Here is a 21,467-nt window from a genome sequence, read left to right as displayed (position 1 = left end):
CTAGAGTCCCAATAGAATGTCCTCCCATCTGTCTCAGTTTCCTGGTAAGTGAAGGCTTCCGTGGGACATGCCCCTTGGGCTAATATGCAGATATAAGTGAGTATATACCATTTGAGTCTTTCTGCTTCTGGGTTATCTCACTCATTATGATCATTTCTACCTCAATCCATTTATCCACAAATTTCGGGAATTCCTTGTTTTTAATAGCTGAATAGTATTCCATAGTGTATATGTACCACAGTTTCTTTATCCATTCTTCTACTGATGGACCCTTAGGCTGTTTCCATGTTCTGGCTATTATGAATAAGGCTGCTATGAACATGGTTGAGCAAATTTTCTTGTGTGCTGGAGCATCTTCTGGGTATAATCCAAGGAGTGGAATAGCTGGGTCTTGAGGAAGCCCTATTCCCATTTTTCCGAGATAGCACCAGATAGATTTCCAAAGTGGCTGTACTATTTTGCATTCCCACCGGCAATGAAGGAGTGCTCAAAAGGAAGACTTTCAAAGTGTTTTATTTTGTAAAGACTTGAGGAAAGGCCCACAAGTTTCAATTCTACACAAAGAATGAGAGGAACCACTTGTGTTGGCAGGTTAATATACCTGAAGAAAGGCCAAGAGGAGACCATGGTGAGGGGACAGCCTCAGTCTGTGGAGATCCCAGAACATTGGAGAAACCATGGTCAGGAGAAGAGCATCGAGGGCAGCAGTAGCTGTGCATAGAGCTGCCTGAGCCTGGAGCTAAACTATGTGCTGTGAATGCGAAGCAGAGGAAATGGAGCTGCTTGGGCATTTTGGAGACCAAGAGACCCAGAGTGGCGGATGTCAGGTACTAAGATGCTTACATTGTTGGGTTTGGTTTAGGATTATTATGACTGTGACATACCTTTACCTTTTGGTCCTGGAATTTATAAAGCATAGACTGAACAAGCCATGGGCCATGTGCCAGTAAGCAACATTCTTCCGTGATGTCTGTTTCAGTTCCTGCCTCCAAGTTTCTTGCTTTTGAGATCATACTTTGACTTCCCTTCATGCTGGACTGCAACCATCAGCTGAAATACAGCCTTTAATCCCCAAGTGGTTTTTGGTCAGAGTGATTTATCATATAGAAACATAGAAAGGCAAACATGAAGTGGAAGACTTTTTTTTTGTTGTTGTTGTTTATTTGAACTTGTATATATGGTCTAATGCTTATATGCATAGGTATTGTAAAAGAGATTTTTAGTTTCTAGTCAGCTATGAACTATAGCATTTTATTCCAACCCTTCCATATTATTTACTGAAGGCACTTCATTGACATTTCTATAAGTTTGATCAGGATTCTATAACTTTATATGACTGCAAATTACATAGATACAATTAAAAGATGCTTTGGTAAGACTGAGTCCTTTCTTTAGGATAGGATACTACTTCAGCATCAGTGTCTTACAGAAAAATGGGCAACTATATCCAACTACCACCATTGCTTTAGGAAAAGATCAAGAGATTTTAGTTAGTGATGTGGAAAAAATCCGTGCTTCTTTAAACACTCATTTAAAATCGTTCTATTATTTAGCTTGAATGTTGCAACATGTGTGTATATTTACTAGTTTTTATGAGTTTGGAATTTGAGGTGTTTTGTACTGCATTTTCTTAAGAAAATATCAGCCTTCTCATTTGCAAATACTGTCTTTAAGAATATTTCAGCCTTATTTATCATTTGTATATATTGTGTTTAAGAATATTCCAGCCTTATTTATTATTTGCAAATATTGTTTAACTTACTTGGGGAAATCTTGCCACGTCTGAATGCACAAGTCAGAATCTGTTGCTTTTTTCTTTTACATTTTAGCATATCTTTGTAAGGAATATTTCTCGATTTCAGGTTTTTAGGTTTAATTGTGTTGGTGACTACAAGATCCTCTGCTTGTATAAATCAACCAATGACAAAAATTCTACAGAATTTTGAGTTTTTGTTTGTATGATACATGGGAATATTATACACCTTCTTCAGGGAATGACCCTGGGAGAGTGAGGCCTAAAAATGCAGCAGACAAATGCTGCATGCAATAGGCAACCTCATTCAGAGAATCAGTCTGGGTCCACTCTGAGGGCTAAGAAAGGTCACATGAGTGAAGTGCACAATCACAAGGAGAAGCTGCATGTGGCAAAACATGATTTTCCATAGAGGCATATGAATAATAGCAGTAGAAGCAAACTCACTCCTGTTTCCTAGACCTCAGAGAGACAAAAAAAAAACCCACCAATTCAAAGAACAATTCAGTGCTTTTGAGGAAACTGAGGTCACAAGACTTCAGCCTTGTGCACAGTCACAGAAGATGATAGAAAGGCACATATACACGTACAGAGATCATACCCAGAGAGACATAATTACACAGGATACACATGCATGCTAAAAAACAGAAAGACAAAGAAATACACAAATAAGTATGCAGAGAGAAAGAACAGAGACACATTTATTAAAGATTAAAAAACACATAGAGCTACACCTACACAGAGAAATGAAAAAGGAAAGAATGGGAGAGGAGAAGGAATTATATACCATATAGGATGTACAATATAATTTAAAAGAAAAGAAAGAAAAACCTTATTCCCTCTAAGACTGACATCCTTTAAATCAGGTATATGCATGTGACCAAGTAATCTCAATTATTTAGTATGATGAAGTTTATTATTAATGAGGCTCAAAGTATAACTCAATGCCATTGGGCTGTGAGTTTCATTTCAACTGAACCTTGGACAAAAATTCAAGAAAAATATTACTCTAAAGACTTATTATATCTTAGATGCTTTAGTTCCAAAGGGAGGAGATTGTACTATATGATTTGTAATTCATCGTGAACAAATATCTTCTGCATATATTTATATACCTATGTGGAAATTAAGAACAGAGCTGATTTTAACTGGAAGTAGTTTGAACATAACTTACATGCATTCCTATCATCAGTACCACTTTTTCCATGATGTCACTCACTGTATCCATGTTTGTTGCTTTAAATACAGCACCTATAAAACGTACAGAAGAAATGCGATAAAATAACTTAAAAGTACATGATTAAACAATCAGTTACTGTGTAATTATTACTTATAATCTACACTCTGTAATGACACCTCTTATGTAGAATGACTACCTTGGTTTCTTCTCTTTATATAACCTCTCTGGAAGACTGTCAGTCTCACATAACTATCTTAAAAGTAAGTGTTTGGGTAAAGGGTACTCAAACAGGACAGGTAAGAGCTTGTGTGTAATATAAGGAGACTAAGGAGCCATGAGTGCTCGAATTCGGCATTCTGAGTTCTCTTTCACTATGGCAGCAGGCATGGGTGGTTAAAAAGAGAGTAGAACCGTTTCCTTCCTCCCCTACTGTACTCCCATCATTTTACAGCTTTACTGTCATGCACAGCATGTGCACACTTCTAGGGGGAAAGGATAAGAACTGACTGTAATTTTTTTTGTCATAAAAACCAAAATGAATGAGCACTTTCTCCATATTAGGCTTTGTATATAGATGGAATACAGTGTTGAAATCTATTGTAGTGAAATGTCTAGAAATCCAAAAATAAATATTTTAGATATGAAACCACATCTCTTAATACTATTGAGAATTATAGTATTAGCATTCTATTGCCTTTGACATTTAGAATCTGCTCCTGGGACCCATGAAGACAATACTAAGAAAATAGAATAAAATCAGTTGACAGGAATCTTAGTTGATACCACTGATTTACTGGAATTCTAAGATATCACCATGGAATATGACAATGGGGAGATAGGTCTTTTTTAAATTTTTATTAGTTTATTCATATTACATCTCAATTGTTAGCCCATCCCTTGTATCCTCCCATTCCTCCCTCCCTCCCGCTTCCCCCCTTACTCCCTTCCCCTATGTCTGTGACTGAGGGGGACCTCCTCCCCCTGTATATGCTCATAGGGTATCAAGTCTCTTCTTGGTGACCTATTATCCCTCCTCTGAGTGCCACCAGGCCTCCTCATCCAAGGGACATGGTCCAATATGGGGCACCAGAATTTGTGTGAAAGTCAGATCTCCTTCTCCACTTAACAGTGGAGAATGTCCTGTCCATCGGCTAGACTGGGTAGGGGTTCGAAGTTTACTGCTTATATTTTCCTTGGTTGGTGCCATAGTTTGAGGAGGACCCCAGGGCCCAGACCCGCCTGTAGTTTTCCAGGACCCTCTGGATCCTTCTATTTCCTCATTCTCCCAGGCTTCTCACCCCTAAAGTCTCAATAGGATGTCCTCCCCTCTGATCCACTTTCCTGGTAGGTAAAGTTTTTCATGGGACGTACCCCCTTGGACTAGTGTCTCGATATAAGTGAGTATATACCATTTGACTCTTTTTGTTTCTGGGTGAACTCATTCATTATGATAATTTCTAGTTCAATCCATTTGTCCACAAATTTTGGAAATTACTTGTTTTTAATAGCTAAGTAGTATTCCATAGTGTAAATGTACCAGAGTTTCTTTATCCATTCTTCTACTGAGGGACACGTAGACTGTTTCTATGTTCTGGCTATTATGAATAAGGCAGCTATGAACATGATTGAGCATATGGCCCTGTTGTGTGGAAGTGCATCTTCTCAGTATATTCCAAGGAGTGGAATAGCTGGGTCTTGAGGAAGCCCTATTCCCATTTTTCTGAGAAAGCGCCAGATAGATTTCCAAAGTGGTTGTACTAGTTTGCATTCCCACCGGCAATGAAGGAGTGTTCCTCTCTCTCCACATCCTCGCCAGCATGTGGTGTCAGTTGAGTTATTGATCTTAGCCATTCTGATGGGTGTAAGATGGAATCTCAGTGTTGTTTTGATTTGCATTTCTCTGATGACTATGGAGATCAAGCATTTCTTTAAGTGTTTCTCAGCCATTTGATATTCCTCTGTTGAGAATTCTCTTGTTTAGTTCTGAGCCCCATTTCTCTATTGGGTTATTTGGTTTGGTGGTGTTTAATTTCTTGAGTTCTTTATATATTTTGGATATTAGACCTTTGTCAGATGAAGGGTTGGTGAAGATCTTTTCCCAGTCTGTAGGCTGTCGCTTTGTTCTACTGACAGTGTCTCCTGCTTTACAGAAGCTTCTCAGCCTCATGACGTCCTATTTATTAATTGTTGACATTAAGGCCTGGGCTGTTGGTGTACTTTTCAGGAAGTTGTTTCCTGTGCCTATGTGTCCCAGAATAGCAAAAACAATCCTATACAATAAAAGATCCTCTGGAGGAATCTCCATACCTGATCTCAAGCTGTACTATAGAGCAACAGTAATTAAAACAGCATGGTACTGGCACAGCAATAGGCTAGTGGATCAATGGAATCTAACTGAAGACCCAGAGATGAATCCACACACATTTGGTCACTTGATTTTTGACAAAGAAGCCAGATCCATTCAATGGAAAAATGACAGCATCTTCAACAAATGGTGCTGGTCTAACTGGATGGCTACATGTAGAAAAATTCAATTAGACCCCTATTTGTCACCATGCACAAAACTCAAGTCCAAATGGATTAAAGACCTCAACCTAAAACCAGAGACATTAACCCAGATAGAAGAAAAAGTGGGGAAGAGTCTGGAACACATAGGCACAGGAGCCAACTTCCTGAACAGAACACCAACAGCCCAGGCCTTAGCGTCAACAATTAATAAATGGGACCTCATGAGGCTGAGAAGCTTCTGTAAGGCAGGTGACACTGTCAAGATAGGTCTATTTTTATGTAGACAGTTTCTATAGTATCAGATTATCTGCAAAAATCTTTGTAAGACTTTAGAAAACGGTCCCTTAAAGAAGAAAGACAGCACAAGTCCCCTCCACTTATCCATAACAGCAACATTGAAGCAAAGCCAACAAAAACTGCTACATAACCCATACATTTCATCTCTTACCTGTTAGGTATAACCTACTTTCTTGGAAGTATGTGTGTATGTGTGTGTGTGTGTGTGTGTGTGTGTGTGTGTGTGTGTGTGTGTGTGTGTGCTGATTGATTCCAGTCCCTACCATAACATACCAAGCAAATTGAATTTTATGAACAAGGACATCTTACCCTTAGAGATTTTATATGTTACTAACTGTAGGCTAAGAATTATGCAAAACCATCTCAGAATCTGAAAGAAGAGCTCTGACCTGGTGGTGCTAATGGAAATAGGAAGGAACCAATGTATGCTTTTGCTCAGGTTGTGGATTTAATCATCTATGGGCAGTAAGAAAGCTCAGGGCTCTCAAAACAGACATGGTGAAAGAAACTAGACAACTCCAGTAAGTTTTCCTCTTACCTCAACCTAGGCACTTTGACATAAACACACTACACACATGGGCAGAAATGCACACACACACACACACACACACACACACACACACACACACACACAATGAAAGTAATAATTTTTAAGATAAGTAAATCTCATATTTTATTGAATATAAAAAACTGTACATGATAGGGCAGTAATATTTTAATTCATATCGTTGTAAGATACTGTGTTTTCAGAAGATTTGGAACATAAATTTTCCATAAATGAAAAAATAAAGCAAGGAAAGGGGGTGAGAGATATAATTCTACCTCAATTAAAATCATTTTTAAAAATTTAATATAAAGAATATCCATTTCTATTGAGAATGAGGTTTACCAACTTTATTCATAACTTAAAAGTAAATGTAGCAAACACATTGCAAGGCATTATATTGGAGAGAAGAAGAAATATTCACACACTAGAGGGATCCACAAAAAAGGGGGTTGATGTCCAACATTAAATGAAGACAACAGTAAGAGACTCCTAAAAATTAGCTATTGAAGTAGCAACATGGAAGCCACGGTTTAACTAAGTGCAAAAGTATGTGTGCAACACCAGGAGGAATACTGGTGCAAAACATTGTGAAATGTATAGTTATTCCCATATATTAATTCCTAATACATTAGCCCGTACTAGGTCACTTAAACATGCAGCATAGGAGATTTTAAAGAGCTAAGTATTTTCCTGAGATAGAGGCAGAGAGCCGCATGCACAGGAAAGTTAGATAGCTTCGAAGTCTACAGAGGAAGGCATACTTATTTTTTATTAATATACAGTAAAGTTTATATAGTATATAAAACTCATAATTAAATATGTAGTATACCTTGGACACATAATAGTCATGGACAGATCATGCAAATTCAGAATGCCTGTCTTTAATGTGATTGAAATTTTGTCATAGATATAAGTTGGGCCTTCTGAAAACTATGTAGTTTCACTAATATATGTAGTTACTCTGAACTAATTATGAGAGCAAAACTCTATCAACAAAAAAGTTCCTTATAAACATTTTTCTGCAGAATAATTCTTTCAAATAACCGATATATTACAGTGTAGTAAAAATATATAGAAATATACATCTATGTATTCATATGCTATAACTAAGCCCATCTATTATTTTGGGAGTATACATAAACAACTGTGAAGAAAATAATCAGGTTTTCCTTGTGTTTTCAACTAGTTGGCTCTTAGAGAGCACATATATCTATATAATGAAATAACAATCTTTGTTCACCTCAAGGTGGAGTATAGAAGCCTTTATGGTGGTTAGAAACAAACAAACAAACAAACAAACAAAAAAGCAAAAGCAAAAATGCAACATTCATCAAGAATTTGTGAGGTTATAAGTGTCCATCTAGAAAAGGCATTCCCCATGTCTCTGACAAAAGGAGCATGCTGCACTCTCTTGACCTTTGGCTCATATCAAGGTATCAACACCCATGCTGGCCTTCAGGGTAACTAGGAGAGAAGTAAAAGTGCTTGTTATACATCTCAAAACCCCTCCCTACACTTTTGTCCATTCCCAAACATTTCAATCTCCTTCTGTACTCTGCTAACTCTCAAAATGTTTTCTAAGTCTATCTCTTTATGAAGGAACAGTGCGTCTCTCTCCCCTAGATATCTGCATTTTTCTCTCTTAACAGTCTATTTTCTCTCCTAGACAACCTTGGTAACATGAAGTCTGGTTTTGTTTTCTTTGTTCTGAACTCTTTCAGATGCCTTTGAACATTTTTTGTCTCAAGTCTGTATATTTTTTAAGTGAATATTCCTCTGCCCAAAACATGTTACATCTTTCAAGGAATGTGTACAAAGACACCACAGCTTTTACCAAGGAAGCACTAAAGAAAGATCTCTTTGATTCAAAGTGTCGAAGAGAGACAACAGAAAAAGGTTGTCAGCACACACGTAAAACACTAATGCAGAGGTGTGCTTGCTCCAGGGCAAGTGCAATGTGGTGGACTACTCATCAGTAGGATATGCTAATTCTTGACTGGCTGCCATGGGGTGAGGATGGCAACATCTGCTGAATGTAAAAGTACTTGACTCCTTTTAGTAGAGAAGGAAAACAGAGGGCAACATCCAACTTCCTGGGAGCCTGCTACATGTCAGTCATGGACTAGTCATTTTGAGATGTTTTTATTTATAAAGGATAATTTTGGTAAGTGTGACTTAAGACATGTTTTTGTAAATCACACCTTTAGCATGATTGTTATTTGTTTTGTTATTAGGTCACAGGTGTGGTCAGATGTGATATCTATTGGGTGATTTGCAATGCCAAACCAAAGCACATCTGACATATGAGGAAGCCAACTTCCAACAGAAGGGTTTCAACTGTGTCTTTGTGATGAATCCTCTAGTTTGTCAGACTGTTACCTACCATGCCTCTTATCCTCAGGTAAGTTTCCATAGTTGAAAACGGTCTTCATCAGTTTATCTTAAGGAAGGGAAGCATCTCTAGAGGGATGCTGAGTGTGGAGGAGACTATAACCCTCTTTATCTTGAAGATGGGTCCAATGACAACCACAGATTCGTGATGCAAATTTACTTTTTGTCTACAGTCAACCTTTTCCCTTAGGGCCCAGTGTCACTTGTTTGCTAATGTTCTGAATATTTTAGCTTCATCTGGTCCCTTTCTATGAATGAGAGATAGCATGTTCTGTAAGGGACAAAGACAAGCTTCATTACAGATGCACATGGGTGAAGAATGAAAGTGGCTCTAATTGTGCAGCAGAGCAATGGCAATTATGGGTCAAGAGGCACAAATGGAAAGGATAAAGGCTTTGTATTTTTTCTTTTCTTTTTTACCTTCTGAATATATTTTCTCCCCTAATCCATTCTTCCCAATTTGAAACATTGTGGTTTTGTTAGAATCAAATAATTCTCAGCATTGAATTCCACTTAGGCTCCCAAAATACTTTTGGTGAATGGCCCTCTCTCACGTTTTCCTTCTCCTCTATGAATACCCTTCCCAAGCATGCCACTCTAAGTTACTATTGGGATATTTCTCTTTCATTAACACAAATGATATTATTAATTCTTGTCTGCCGTGGGCTCTTATGAAATTTAAAATGTATGATGTCAAGAAAGTTTTTGTCCCATTACACCTCCTATGACAGAGATTTGCATTCCCTTCTTCTGCAACTTATTTTCAACTCTCAATGTGAAAACATGCATCAAAGTCAAGAACCAAAAGACAACTTCACTCCCCTACATGGTTTCACTATGTAAAACTGACTGCCTTACACAGATTTACCCAGTGTTTTCTCTTTTGTGTTTCTTTCTTTCTTTTTTATTTTTATTTTATTTTATGTTATTTTATTTTTGTGGTTTTTCAGGACAGGGTTTCTCTGTATAGCCTTGGCTGTCTTGGACTCGCTTTCGACACCAGGCTGGCCTCCCACAGCGATCCACCTGCCTCTGCCTCCCAAGTGCTGAGATTAAAGGCATACACCACCACGCCCACATGTGTTTTCTCTATTTTCAAGGCTGGAATGATTACAGTCATGAGGACCAGAAAACTTTGCCGTAAAACATTCATGTCATGGGCAGCAATTAACAAGTATCCGACAAGATAGTTCTGTTCAAATACAGGATACTGCTAAAATGGATGCTGGGAAGGAAAGATATTTTCTTTTCTTATGACAATATAGTAACTTATTTAAAGTTGTTCAAGCCATATTAGGTAGCTTTGAAATATATTCTACTAGGATGAAAGGATTAATGTATAGCAAAGACCAATGCTTACACCTAATTCCCTGATAATAAAACAAAGTTCTTTAGCAATTTTAATTATAAGATTGAATTATCTCAGAGGAAATGCTATTAAGGAAGACTACAGAGTAATATGTAGTCATAAAGGAAGCTGGAAGAGTTGAGGGTTGGCACTTAGAGGGGACTAAATTTCATATGCTCCGATTTCCTCTAACAAGATGGTGGGTTTGGGTCTTTGCTGAAATCCATGGGAAAATGAGTATACTATACTTTTAAAATTTTTTCTTGAATGATATCACTCAAATTCATTGGGAGTTCTTTCTGGGAGAGACTATATTAAAGGGCTCTCACACTAATGGCAAGATTCTCTAAACATTCCTATAGGATGAAATAATTCATTTAGAGCACAAGTTCCACAGGAGTTATATGGACAGGACAGCTCTAGACGCAACAGTAACTCACCGGTATAACAGCAGGCAGATTGCCATCCTCACAAATGCTCATGAAGGACTTTCCAAATAGGAGTCCCTCCATGGGTGCCAGGGCAAAGTTATAATTTTCATCAAGTTCTTCCTTGTTTGGTGCTATTGCTGTTATGTAAACATCCCCCTTGGCTCATACAGGAGCCATATGCAATCAATGATTTGTAAAAGATATTTTGTCAGATTCCTCAGCATCTAAGAAATAAGGAAAGTCAATGTAAATTATAATTGAACTCATTTAACCCTCGAGAGCACTTTTCATTAAATAGAATGCAGACCTTCTGCATCATCATGAATAAACAGGAAATAATTAATCAATATTATAACATTTCTAATAATGAGATTGCATTGTGAGTCACTTGATATCTAGTTGTATGTGACAGAAACTCTTAAATATAATCAGTACATTCTGGGTTTTAACTTGAAAGCTATGCATAAAGGAATTAGAATCAAGCACTGATAGTGTATCAATCTCTTAGTCCCCCAGTGTGTGACTTTATGACCAAACAGCCATGGGCAACTATAATTAACAATAGTGTCTGCACTTTATAACACTACTAACCTGACAGCATTTCTATGACAGCCCTTGGCTTTTCCCCATGAATTATGAGCTCAAATCTGAGATTATAGACTCTACTTCTTCCCTATGGGTATATTATGCTATATTAAGACTTGCAAGAGGGACAGAAATGGTGGCGCATGCATTTAGTCCCAGCTCTTAGGAGTCAAATCTTAGACAATGTCTGTGAGTTTGAGGTCAGTCTGGTCTACAAAGAGTGTCAGGACAGCCAGGGCTGCTACACAGAGAAACCCTCATTTGCAAAATTAAATTGACATTTTTATATATAGTATTATGAAAATACAGGTGTCAGTATACCAAGGTAACTGGCATTTCCCATATATCCTTAACTACTTAATTAATCCCATTCCTGGAATTTACTTCTTACATAAACGCTGGACCACTGGGAAGGGGGAATGGAAATTTAGAGTAGTTTCTAACAATAGGAGAAGACCTACAGTGAAGTTTCCCTTCAAAACAGCTTTAGTACATTCCCCATTGCTCCTTGTTATCAGTAATATTTTCAACACTAAATGATTCTAACTTTTAAGCTACGATGATAGAGCATCACTAGTCATCTACCATGTCCTCATGATTAGCTCAAGAGTTGGACTTCTGGGAAACGCCTTACTTCCTGTGAGGCAATCATCTCACTGGGACAGCTGGTTCTGCATGTTGTTTTTCTGTTATCTCATCATTGTCAGACTGATTTTTCAGGGAACCTGAAGTTCTCTTTCCACAATGGCAAAACAATAAGATCTTATAATAAAGACCTTGCCAAATACTTTTGACGAGTTTTGAACTTGAAATTTTACCAGAGAAATATGTGACAAAAACAAAAGTCTCTGTTATTTTGCAAGGTGGTAAATCACCTTTGATATATGAGTCTTGGATGCTAAAAATATTTCCTCAAAGTTAGAAGGAAAAAGAGAAATGTAATTGGTAGGTAAGTGCTGAGATTACAAGCATAAGCTACTATGATTCTCCAAGTTGTCGTTTCTTTTAAATATGTCTTCCGTGTGTGAGCAATTGAAATCTTTTCTTCTCAGCCAACATTGTTAGTATATAACTGTGTGATATGTAATCTAGTGTGTCTAAGCAAACATTGTGTCTATTTGGTTGCTCTTGTTCAGTCAGGTGGTAGGCATTACCTCTGCATAGCAGCCAATTTCGCCTCTTTATTCCTTGGTCAGGGACACCAAGCCACTTCTCATATACCCTGGACGTCAGCTGACCTCCTTTCAACAAATCCTTGACAGTTTCCACACACATGTAGTTGGTACAGGTATCACAGATTAAACTTTCCGGAAACGCACTGAGCTATTTTTATGATTACACTTCAGTAATTACTCAATAATTCCAATAGTTTTAGAGCTGACCCATGTACCAGGCATGGTTTGAAGTACTTGGGGTAGACTAGTGAAGAAACTGTACCAGTCATGACCTTCTATAGTGTAAATATATAATAGATGCACAAAACCTACGCTGGCCTTTTCCATTGTTCATCATATTTTTTATGAATGAATTGCAGTGTTTGAAAATAGAAAACTCTTCCAGCTGTGGCTGGCTCAGGTAGTCTGGGAGAGATCACTGCCTGATGTCACTGAACGTATATGTTTCTCACAGCATGCCTAGCCTCTGAGGGTTTCTGGGCCAAAGTATGACAGGGAAAATAGCTGTTGAGCTACTCACTGCACATGCACAGCTCAATAGTAAGTTCTAGGTAGTGCTGACACCATGTTTATTAGTATTTTAGGCTAACTACTGAGAATGTGGCATGGTATGATGAAGGAAAATTTAGAGTTTGTTAATATGTGTTCCTACATAATTCAATCAGTCAGTGGCCACCTCACATAGGCTATACCCGGGTATCTTATTCACCTATTATATGGGTAGCTAGGTCTGCGGTAAGCTGTCATGTGACCTGCTCCTTTGGGGAGCATAACTATAGGTATTTTGATTTCAGTCCCACCAGCCCCATCATCTCAGCTCATTGCTGATGTAAAAGAATCTCTATACAAGGTCAGATTGAACATAAATTAGGTTTATGATCGGCATACCCTGTTGCTTTATTAATCAGCAAAAAGTGCCCAATCACAAGCCCAGCTGCCCCCAACTGCCTGTCACTTCTCGGATTCCTTGGGTGGGGCTATTCATAACTTCACCATTGAGACTACATCTGCAAAAAGCATTTGCAACAGGGCCTTTTGTCAAGAAACATCCTGGACAGGATGCCAAACTCAGAAAGCCCTACTACCCCTACTGTCTTCCACAAGTTCTGCCCTTAGCATTTAACATTTAGGTGTAAGATTCATCTAGACTTATGATATAAAACAATAATAACTGTAACATGCTAACAAGGCAGGCAGCAAGATGCTCCCCCTCTGAAACTATAGCTACTAAAGAAAAGTTTGGTCTGCTTTACTACATGTTTGTTTCTGACTGGGTTTCGATATATAAATACACTATGTTCTGTATATCTTGGTTATAAACTATTGGGTATGGATATTACTCCTGAATGTTAAATGCTAACAGCAGAACACAACTGCTCCCTTTATGTTGCAGTTTGTAAAATTAGTTATTTTCTAATATTCCTAGTAAAAGGAGGTGAAATATTTATATATAAACTGTGGACAAACTAGATACCTAGACATTTATTGTCTTATGTTGCTAAACATAAGATGAGGTCAGTCTCTTTCATGTCTTTTTCCACAGAAACAGCCTCTCATCTTCTGTGCCTGATGGCCACACTGTCTCTGCCCATGGTGCCATAAAAACCACAGGAGACAACTGCCTAGGTGGTGGATTGATTAGTCATCTGTCATTTTAATTGATACGTAAATTCATCTAGGTTATGCTTCTCAGATCTTTGATCACATTAATGGCTAAGCTAATGGTTGCCTGACAGCAGGAAGACAATTAGATCCACTGTTAATTCATTAATCAATTCACTAGCAAGCTAAAACTACTAGATCTTTTATTAAAAGGCAGACAGGCTTGCCTTACTCACAGGCTTCATGTTAAAAGATGAAAAGATTGAATGTTCCCAGTAATCAAGTGCCTGTATCTGTTGGTGAATAACTGAATAGAAAAAAAAACCCATAAAGTTTATGTAAGGTCTTAAGATATAAAAGTTTAATTATAAAGCTCTAAGAAAATGTCTGAGGATCTAAAAATGTGTTTTGGGGTTGGTAAATGCAAGTTATGAAGAAAAGCTTCTAAGAAATTGTTTGAAGGTCTGAAAAAGTATTTAACGGTGTGAGAAAATGTTTAAAATTTGGTAAATATAAGTGAAGAAAACTGGAGGGTCTAAAATATTAAAACATATAAAAATTTAACATTGACGAATAGCGTGTGATAAGCAGGTGGACAGTGACTACTTATTATTCTGTCTCAGCACAAGGTTTTAATTTCCCTTTGGTTGTCTTCTGTATATAGACTTGTGTTTCGCATTACTTGGTGTCAAAGGCATGAATCTACTCCTGTTGTGGTACAGCATCCTGTTAACTGCTTCTTCTAAAATATAGACTTCAGTACAATGGTAATATTAATATACTTCCTTTGTAAGCTAAAATTCATTTAAGCTTCAGGAAATTAAAAAGTCATAAGATCCATCTGCCACAGTTCAAATGAACTCCAGATAAGTATACCTACCTGTTCCTGGAAGTGGGAATTTTGCCTGTCTTGGGATTCTCCACCTTCTCCAATGACTAAGGAATTTTAATTCTTTCCCTAGACTGTATTTGTCTCAGCAGATTTTTCACTTGGCTGTCAGACTCCTTCCAGGGATCACCTGCAACTAAAAACTGCTGAGCTCTGGACTTCCTGAAAGCCGATGTTAACCAGTCCAGCTGATGTGATTGCTCCCTGTCTTTCAACTAGATCACTAATCAGATGCTTCTGATAAATACCCCTATTGCCTGCCCTGTGACTGTATTTCAGCCTTCCTGGGTCCCTGAGAACAATGTCCTAATGTCAGCAGGAAGAAGTTACAGAAGAGAACAATGCCGTCCATTGTCCCACCTAACAGGCTGAAATACTATGTCAACAAGGGTTCTTTGACATAAGGGACAAATGGGCCCTTAATCTTGTATGACCATAAACTAGGATTATGGTTAAAGAGAAACTCTATGACCTAGCTGTTCCCAGAAATTCCCCAAACACAATCCCAGCTGCTCCCAACTATCAGGCACATTTTCAAGATCATCTAGAACTTCTTGCTAGCAAAATAACTTGAGTCAGAGCTGACTACCCTTTTCCACCACCTGCCTCCCTGTATGAGCTAATTGCAGTTTTCACCTTTAAATATGCAATACAGCTTCCCCTCAGGAACACGGTTCAATTCCTGAGCTAGCTGCTTCACTGCTCAGAAAATAAAGCTTTCATTTTAAACTTCTGCCACTGGAGTGAGGTTTCTTGGCTTCCACCTCAAACCCAATACCAGTTTTCTGAGAAATATCCAGGCTGATTTGCAAAGTGGTTGTGCAAGTTTGTACTATCACAAGCTATGGAAGAGTGTCCCCCTTTCACCACATCCTCGCCAGCACATGTTGTTACTTGAGTTTTTTTTTTTTAAATCTTAGCCATTCTGGTAGGTATAAGATGGAGTCTCAGACTCATTTTGATTTTTATTTCCCCAATGACCAAGGGCACTGAACATTTCTTTAGGTGCTTTTTGGCCATTCAACATTCTCTGTTGAGAAATCTCAGTTTAACTCTGTACCTCATTTTAAAAATTGGATTATTTGTTTTGTTGGTGTTTATTTTCTTATATATTTTGGATATTAGCCTTCTATTAGATGTAGAGTTAGTGAAAATCTTGATGTAGTTCTCAGAGATTCTAGACAGAAACCGAGAGCCAATTTTCTCCAGAGAGTTTGACTTAGGTTGCCTGTTCTACATTGAGCCCATTAATACAGAAAGATTCTTTTCAAGTTCTTACCTTTTCTTCCAAATGGCTGCAGCTGGCTCTTTTATTTTTACTACTACTTCCAACACAACTCTCCATCTAACCCCTTTCATAAATCTAATTGCCTAATTTGGGTCCCTGACATCTTTAACATGCCTCCCTCCCAGTTGGACTCAATCTCCACTGACAGCTAAAGTTAAGAGGTTCTTACCTTTCTACTTCCTTGTATTAGCACTGTGACTAATGTCTTTACTGCCTAGTTGGATTTTGCACCTTTATTATATGGATTATTTTCGTACCTGTCTCAGAATCCATAAATTTATAGTTATTAAATTGACTAGAAATGATTCTCTTGGGTTGGATGCTGTCAGGTTCAGTCTGTAAATCATGGCATCATGATCAATAGATGGGCAAGCAGTCAAAGTGAGCTTGTGTCCAGACTTTTGAGCTTTGTGTAAAAGCAGGAATATAGCCAGTAGTCCTAAAGTCTGTCCAGTGGCTCCTCTCCCAAGACCCCACACTGCTGGTTAATTTCCAGCTATGTTTTCCTCATTCCTGAGGTTCTATGACCTTCTTTTTTATCTTGCCAATAAATTAAACTGGGGACCAGAAAACTCACACACACACACACACACACACACACACACACACACACACACACACACCAGTTTTGAGTCCTATGAAATGCCCTAGTACAATGCTTGTTCCCGGTAATCAGATTAACATGTCACCAACTCTATGTGTCAGTCACCTTTTTTCCTGGTTACCCATTTGGGCCATGAACAAAGCAAAATAGTGTTAAGACTATGGATTCAATAGCACCTGTCACCCCCTACTGATAGCCAAGTTACCTAGGGCAGCCGAAGCAGAGCCTCTGAATGTTCACATAACCCAGGAGGGCTGGCTGCAGAAAATACTTCCTATTCTTTCCTTAGGAAGGGAGAAATATTTTGTTCTTTTCAGCTGAAGTCATATTGAAGGTATTTGATTTTCTGTTACTCTCCAATTACAGAAGACTTTCTACATTACCATAATTTTGCATACACCATGCTAATTTCCTAAGATATTCTTTACAAGGCATGAAATAATAAACCTGTAGAATTCATTAGTCTTAGTATAGATTTCACTTTGAAAAAGGAAGTGGCCTATACTGTAGAAGCTGTCACCAACTGCTACAGCAACATCCAGGAGGTGGCTCCTGGTTAGTTTAGGTCCCATGTTGTTCTTAGCTAGTGTTCACGTTTTGTTCATTACCACATTTAGTCAGAATATGTAAATTGGAAACAAATCGTGTGTGTGTGTGTGTGTATGTGTGTGTGTGTGTGTATGTGTGTGTGTGTGTATGTGTGTGTGTGTGTAGAATGGGACCTCTGATCGTATTGCCCTTGTCTGAAAAAAATCTATCATCATCTTAATACCAATATTGTAACATATTGGTGTGTTCAATTGACAGACACGGGTCTTGCATTAGAAGATATTAGGACCATCAGGCTCAGTGGCACCTACCTGTAATCCCAGCACTTAGGGATTCAGAGGCAGGCGATCTCTGTGAAGTGGAGGTCATCTTGGTCTACAACAAAAGACCAGGACAGCCAAGGCTACACAGAGAAACCCTGTCTACGAAAGAACGAAAGAATGAATGATTGAATGAATGAATGAATGATTTAATGAAAGAAACAAACAAAGAAACAAAGAAACAAAGAACGAACTTAGGACCTTAAGATAGATGATCAGCATGCCCTCATTGAGCTAAGTGCTGAGAACTCATGATGCTGGGGGAACAGAGCAAAAGAGCCCGAGGCAGCTATATGACAGATCCTAAGGGGGAAACTAGAGTTAGCTGTGGAGTGTGGGAGGAAGGATGGGGCCTAGAGAATCGCCAGATCATTTCCTAAACTGCAGAACTCTGGGGCTGCGGAGTGGGGGGAATAAAAAAAAAACATGGAGACCTCATACAGAAGCATAAAGAGGCTCTGGTTCTTTTCTGTGACAGTGTAAGTCACCTCACTGAGTATCAAACCTTGATCAGAACTAATATTTGAAACAGACGGAAGTCTTACATTCCAGCAACAGCTGTATAACATTTGTAGGTATGAGAATTGTACCATTTGCCCTGTTTTATTCTTTCTTTCTTGAATAACTACTAGAGGACTGGTAATTGATGGCTACTTTACTGATAGACCACAGCACATGCTAGTGAGGCTGGCTTGAGACAAGAGTCAGCTCACAGAAACAGCTTAGCTTGAACGGACCACAAAGCCAGGTTGGACTAAGGGTCCCCCTCATGCAAATACGGAACAAGAACATAAAATATGTCTTTTATGAGCCATGGGTGTTGGAAACAAGTAAAAGGAACTTGTCCTAAGTACTGCCATTTTGTTTTCAGACTCCATTTTAATCCTAGGGTGAAGCTAAGTTCTACTTCCCAGGCCCTACGGGGAGCTGGGAAATCCTCAGTAGCTGACCAGCTTCTGTTATTCCTCTTTTGCTCTCCAAACGTAACTGTTTCTGGTCAGAAAACAACAAATGGACTTAATTGGTTGGACTGTAAACCCTACATTCTGTATGAGTTGGCATAGATGACATTAGGAAAGCCTTTATTTCTAAATCATGATTGTTGTAAAAAAAAAAAAAAGTAACTAACTTGGCAGAGATGTTTATCTTTTTCAAGATTAAAGCTCTGTAACCTTCTGGCTGTAGGGGTGGCGGGGAGTTATGGTGGGGCTGGAAGTTCAGCTTGAGAGTCTGTTGTGGGCCTGATAGATCAATAGTGGCTTGATGACAATATTGTTGTCATCTGCATTGACCTAGTGTTTGAGTTTTATTGGATCTAAGTGGACCCCGTAACAATGAGGAACTTATACTAGGAGTTATGTTTTTAGTGCTATGAATTTGGCATGTAGGATTAATCAGTTTTTAAAGAAGTAGTGGGAAGAGTTATATAAAAGACATAAATGTTGATAAGGTTCCCAAGGTCTAGACATCCTTAGAAGAGTGGTGCTGTGGTCAGAATGCTGTGTTTCACTAAAATTTAGACACTAAGTTCCTGGCCTCGGTTATTTGGAGGCTGAACCTTGAGATCTGATTAGTTCATGAGGGTGAAGTTATTTATGATCTTATAAAAGCTCTCAGAGAGCCAGCTCATCCCTCCTTTCTATCAGATGAAGTCAGCAGCACAAGCATGTCTGTCCATGAACACAGAAAGGGATGCCCCCAGCAGACTCCAGAGCTGCTGATGCCTTGATCCCAGACTTCTCATCCTCCAGAACAATGAGAAATAAATTTCTATTGTTTATAAGGTGCCAAATCTATAGTATTTTGCTGTAGCAGCGGAAAGAGACTAAAGTAGGTTGTAGGAATTAGTATATAGAAGTTTGAAAGTCACAATGTGTTTGTTCCCCGCAACATATTATGGTGAGAGTGTTGCTGCCATGGAGCAATGCCTAGAAATAAGACCAGGGCAATAATGTGAATCTAAACATGTAGGTCTAATTGAGAAGGTCCGTTAACACTATCCCAATAGAGTCACTATTACTAACTGCCATCATGTTTTTCTTATCAAAAAGGGAGAGTGGAGAAGGAAGAGATGGCTCCAAGGCTAAGAGAACTGGCTGGTCTTGCATAGGACCTGGGTTCAGTTCTCAGGACCCATGTGGGGGCTTGAAACCATCCTCACTCCAGTTCCAGGGGGGACATGAAGCCCTATCTGGCCTCCACAGGTCCTGCATGCAGACAGCACACATACACACATACATACATACACACATGCACACATACATACATACATACATACATACACACATGCACACATACACACATACATACATACATACATACATACATACATACATACATGAGAAACACTTTCTTGCCTACTGCTTTCCAGCAACACTGTCTTTGGTCAGTTTGTGAGAAAGCAAAGTTCCTTGCTTCTGGGCCTTTCCATGTAGGCTTTCTCCTTTTGGGGGATTTCTCGCGGGTCTGAATCTCCTTCATAACTCAGATTAAAGGCCAGGTCCTTGCAAGCCTTCTTGAGTAGTAGCATTTCTTTCCTCTCTTTTTGTTGCCTTCTGTATACTATTTTGCCCAAGAGCGTACACAAAGTATATTTTCCAGGGCACACCAGAGGCACTGCCAAATACTATATCATCGATAGGCGCTTTTTCGAAAGATGAATTAGAATAAAGAGAATTTAATTAAAATCAGTTGTTGACCATGTAGGCCAGCTACTGGTTTCGGTGTATTTTACATATAACTACCTCATTAGTTTGGCATTTCTTAGATTCTGATTCCTGAAGTCTCTTTAAACACCTCCAATTTTTCCTCTCCAGCGTGTGCCTTCTCTCTTCCAGGACTTCAAAACAAACCGTGCTACTAGAGCCCGCCAGTTAAGCCACGCATGCGCGCCCGGACCGCGCATGCGCAGGCGAGTACGGTGAGTACGCCTGCGCAGTGCTCCAGTTCTGCCGGGTCTGTCCGCGATGGCGGAGGCCACCGCGGAGGTGGCTGCGGTCCCCGTGTCAGGGGCGGCCAATGGCCTCAGCGATGGGGCCATCGCGACCCCCGCGCAGCCCAACAACCCGCTGTCGCGCAAGCTGCACAAAATCCTGGAGACACGGCTGGACAATGACAAGGTAACCGGAGGGGGCGGGGACGGGGACGGGGGGGCGGGCCCCAGGGGATCCGGGAAGTACCTTCCTGACTCTCTGTAGCTGCTGTCGCAGGCGCAGGGAAACTCCTACCTGATTAGCTGTTAGCTGTCTGTGGATTGTGCGCTCCTGCTGGAGTCTTTACACGAGCACCTGCCCACACGCCTTCCCCGACCCTTCCAGAACAGGACTTCGCGGGTCATGTCGGAGCTGGCTGGCTCCTTTGAAGCATTGAGTAGACAGTTGCATTGGCTATGCCAACGTGGCACAAAAGACAGAAAAGTGAGAGCTGTAAAGCGGTAGGCCCATATGTAGGTAAGTGAGAATAAACGATCACAAGCATTTGAATCCTACCTGTTTAAAAAAACAACAACAACATTACAATGGTGAGTTAGAAACAAGGTTCAGGACTAGACAGGATAGTGACATGCTTCAAAACGCGCGTTGACTAGAACAGTTTGGGTTGACAAGCTTGGGGTTTGCCTCTAAAACAAACCCCAAACCACTTCTCAAAGCTAACCTCTGCCTCACAAAGCAAAGCGAAAAGAAACAAACAAACAAAAAAAGTCATGGTCGCTGGTTTGTGTGGTTTTCTTCGGGAATGATCCACAACAAATTTCTGAATCCGAAAGGAGAGGAGGGGAAACTGGTCAGGGTGTCAAACAAATAAAATTAAAATTGAAAAATGAAAAACGAAGAGTTTCCTTTATAAAAATTTTATAAATATATATTTTATAAATAAATATATATATATATATATATATATATATATATATTCAAAGCAGTTCTGCTGTGTATTACCTTGTACATATATGAGTGTGCGTTATATGTAAGTATACTGTTACTGTGTCCTGGAAGTAAGTTTA

General features: G+C 39.1%; 2 protein-coding genes across 6 annotated transcripts in view; one reads left to right on the top strand and one right to left on the bottom strand.

Moving 5' to 3' along the window:
* The window catches only part of LOC311590244 (rho GTPase-activating protein 20-like), a 52,278-nt gene extending 31,926 nt beyond the window's left edge, over positions 1–20,352 (bottom strand). For 2 of the 4 annotated variants that reach the window (XM_084769112.1, XM_084769115.1), the window contains exons 1-4: positions 20,264–20,352; positions 10,465–10,679; positions 2,928–3,004; positions 885–1,062 (exon numbers count right to left, since the gene is read on the bottom strand). Coding sequence is in view for 1 of the 4 variants with exons in the window: in XM_084769114.1 (XP_084625240.1) it covers positions 2,928–2,929 (2 nt within the window). In the remaining 3 variants the exon portion in view is untranslated. Of the gene's footprint in view, positions 1–884; positions 1,063–2,927; positions 3,005–10,464; positions 10,680–20,211 lie in introns of all 4 variants that reach the window. The other 2 variants (XM_084769113.1, XM_084769114.1) reach the window with 2 other exon arrangements.
* A 45-nt stretch (positions 20,353–20,397) lies between these two features.
* COG6 (component of oligomeric golgi complex 6) overlaps positions 20,398–21,467 on the top strand; it is a 43,291-nt gene continuing 42,221 nt past the window's right edge. For both annotated transcript variants that reach the window (XM_084768320.1, XM_084768319.1), the window contains exon 1: positions 20,398–20,586. In XM_084768320.1, the coding sequence (XP_084624446.1) occupies positions 20,434–20,586 (153 nt within the window). In that variant the 5' untranslated portion in view covers positions 20,398–20,433. The remainder of the gene's footprint in view (positions 20,587–21,467) is intronic.

The sequence above is a fragment of the Acomys minous genome (genome assembly GCF_964271855.1).
Source record: "Acomys minous genome assembly, chromosome: 19".
NCBI classification, from domain to species: Eukaryota; Metazoa; Chordata; class Mammalia; order Rodentia; family Muridae; genus Acomys; species Acomys minous.
Note: the sequence above shows the minus strand (reverse complement) of the source record. Positions and strands in the feature narration are given on the sequence as shown.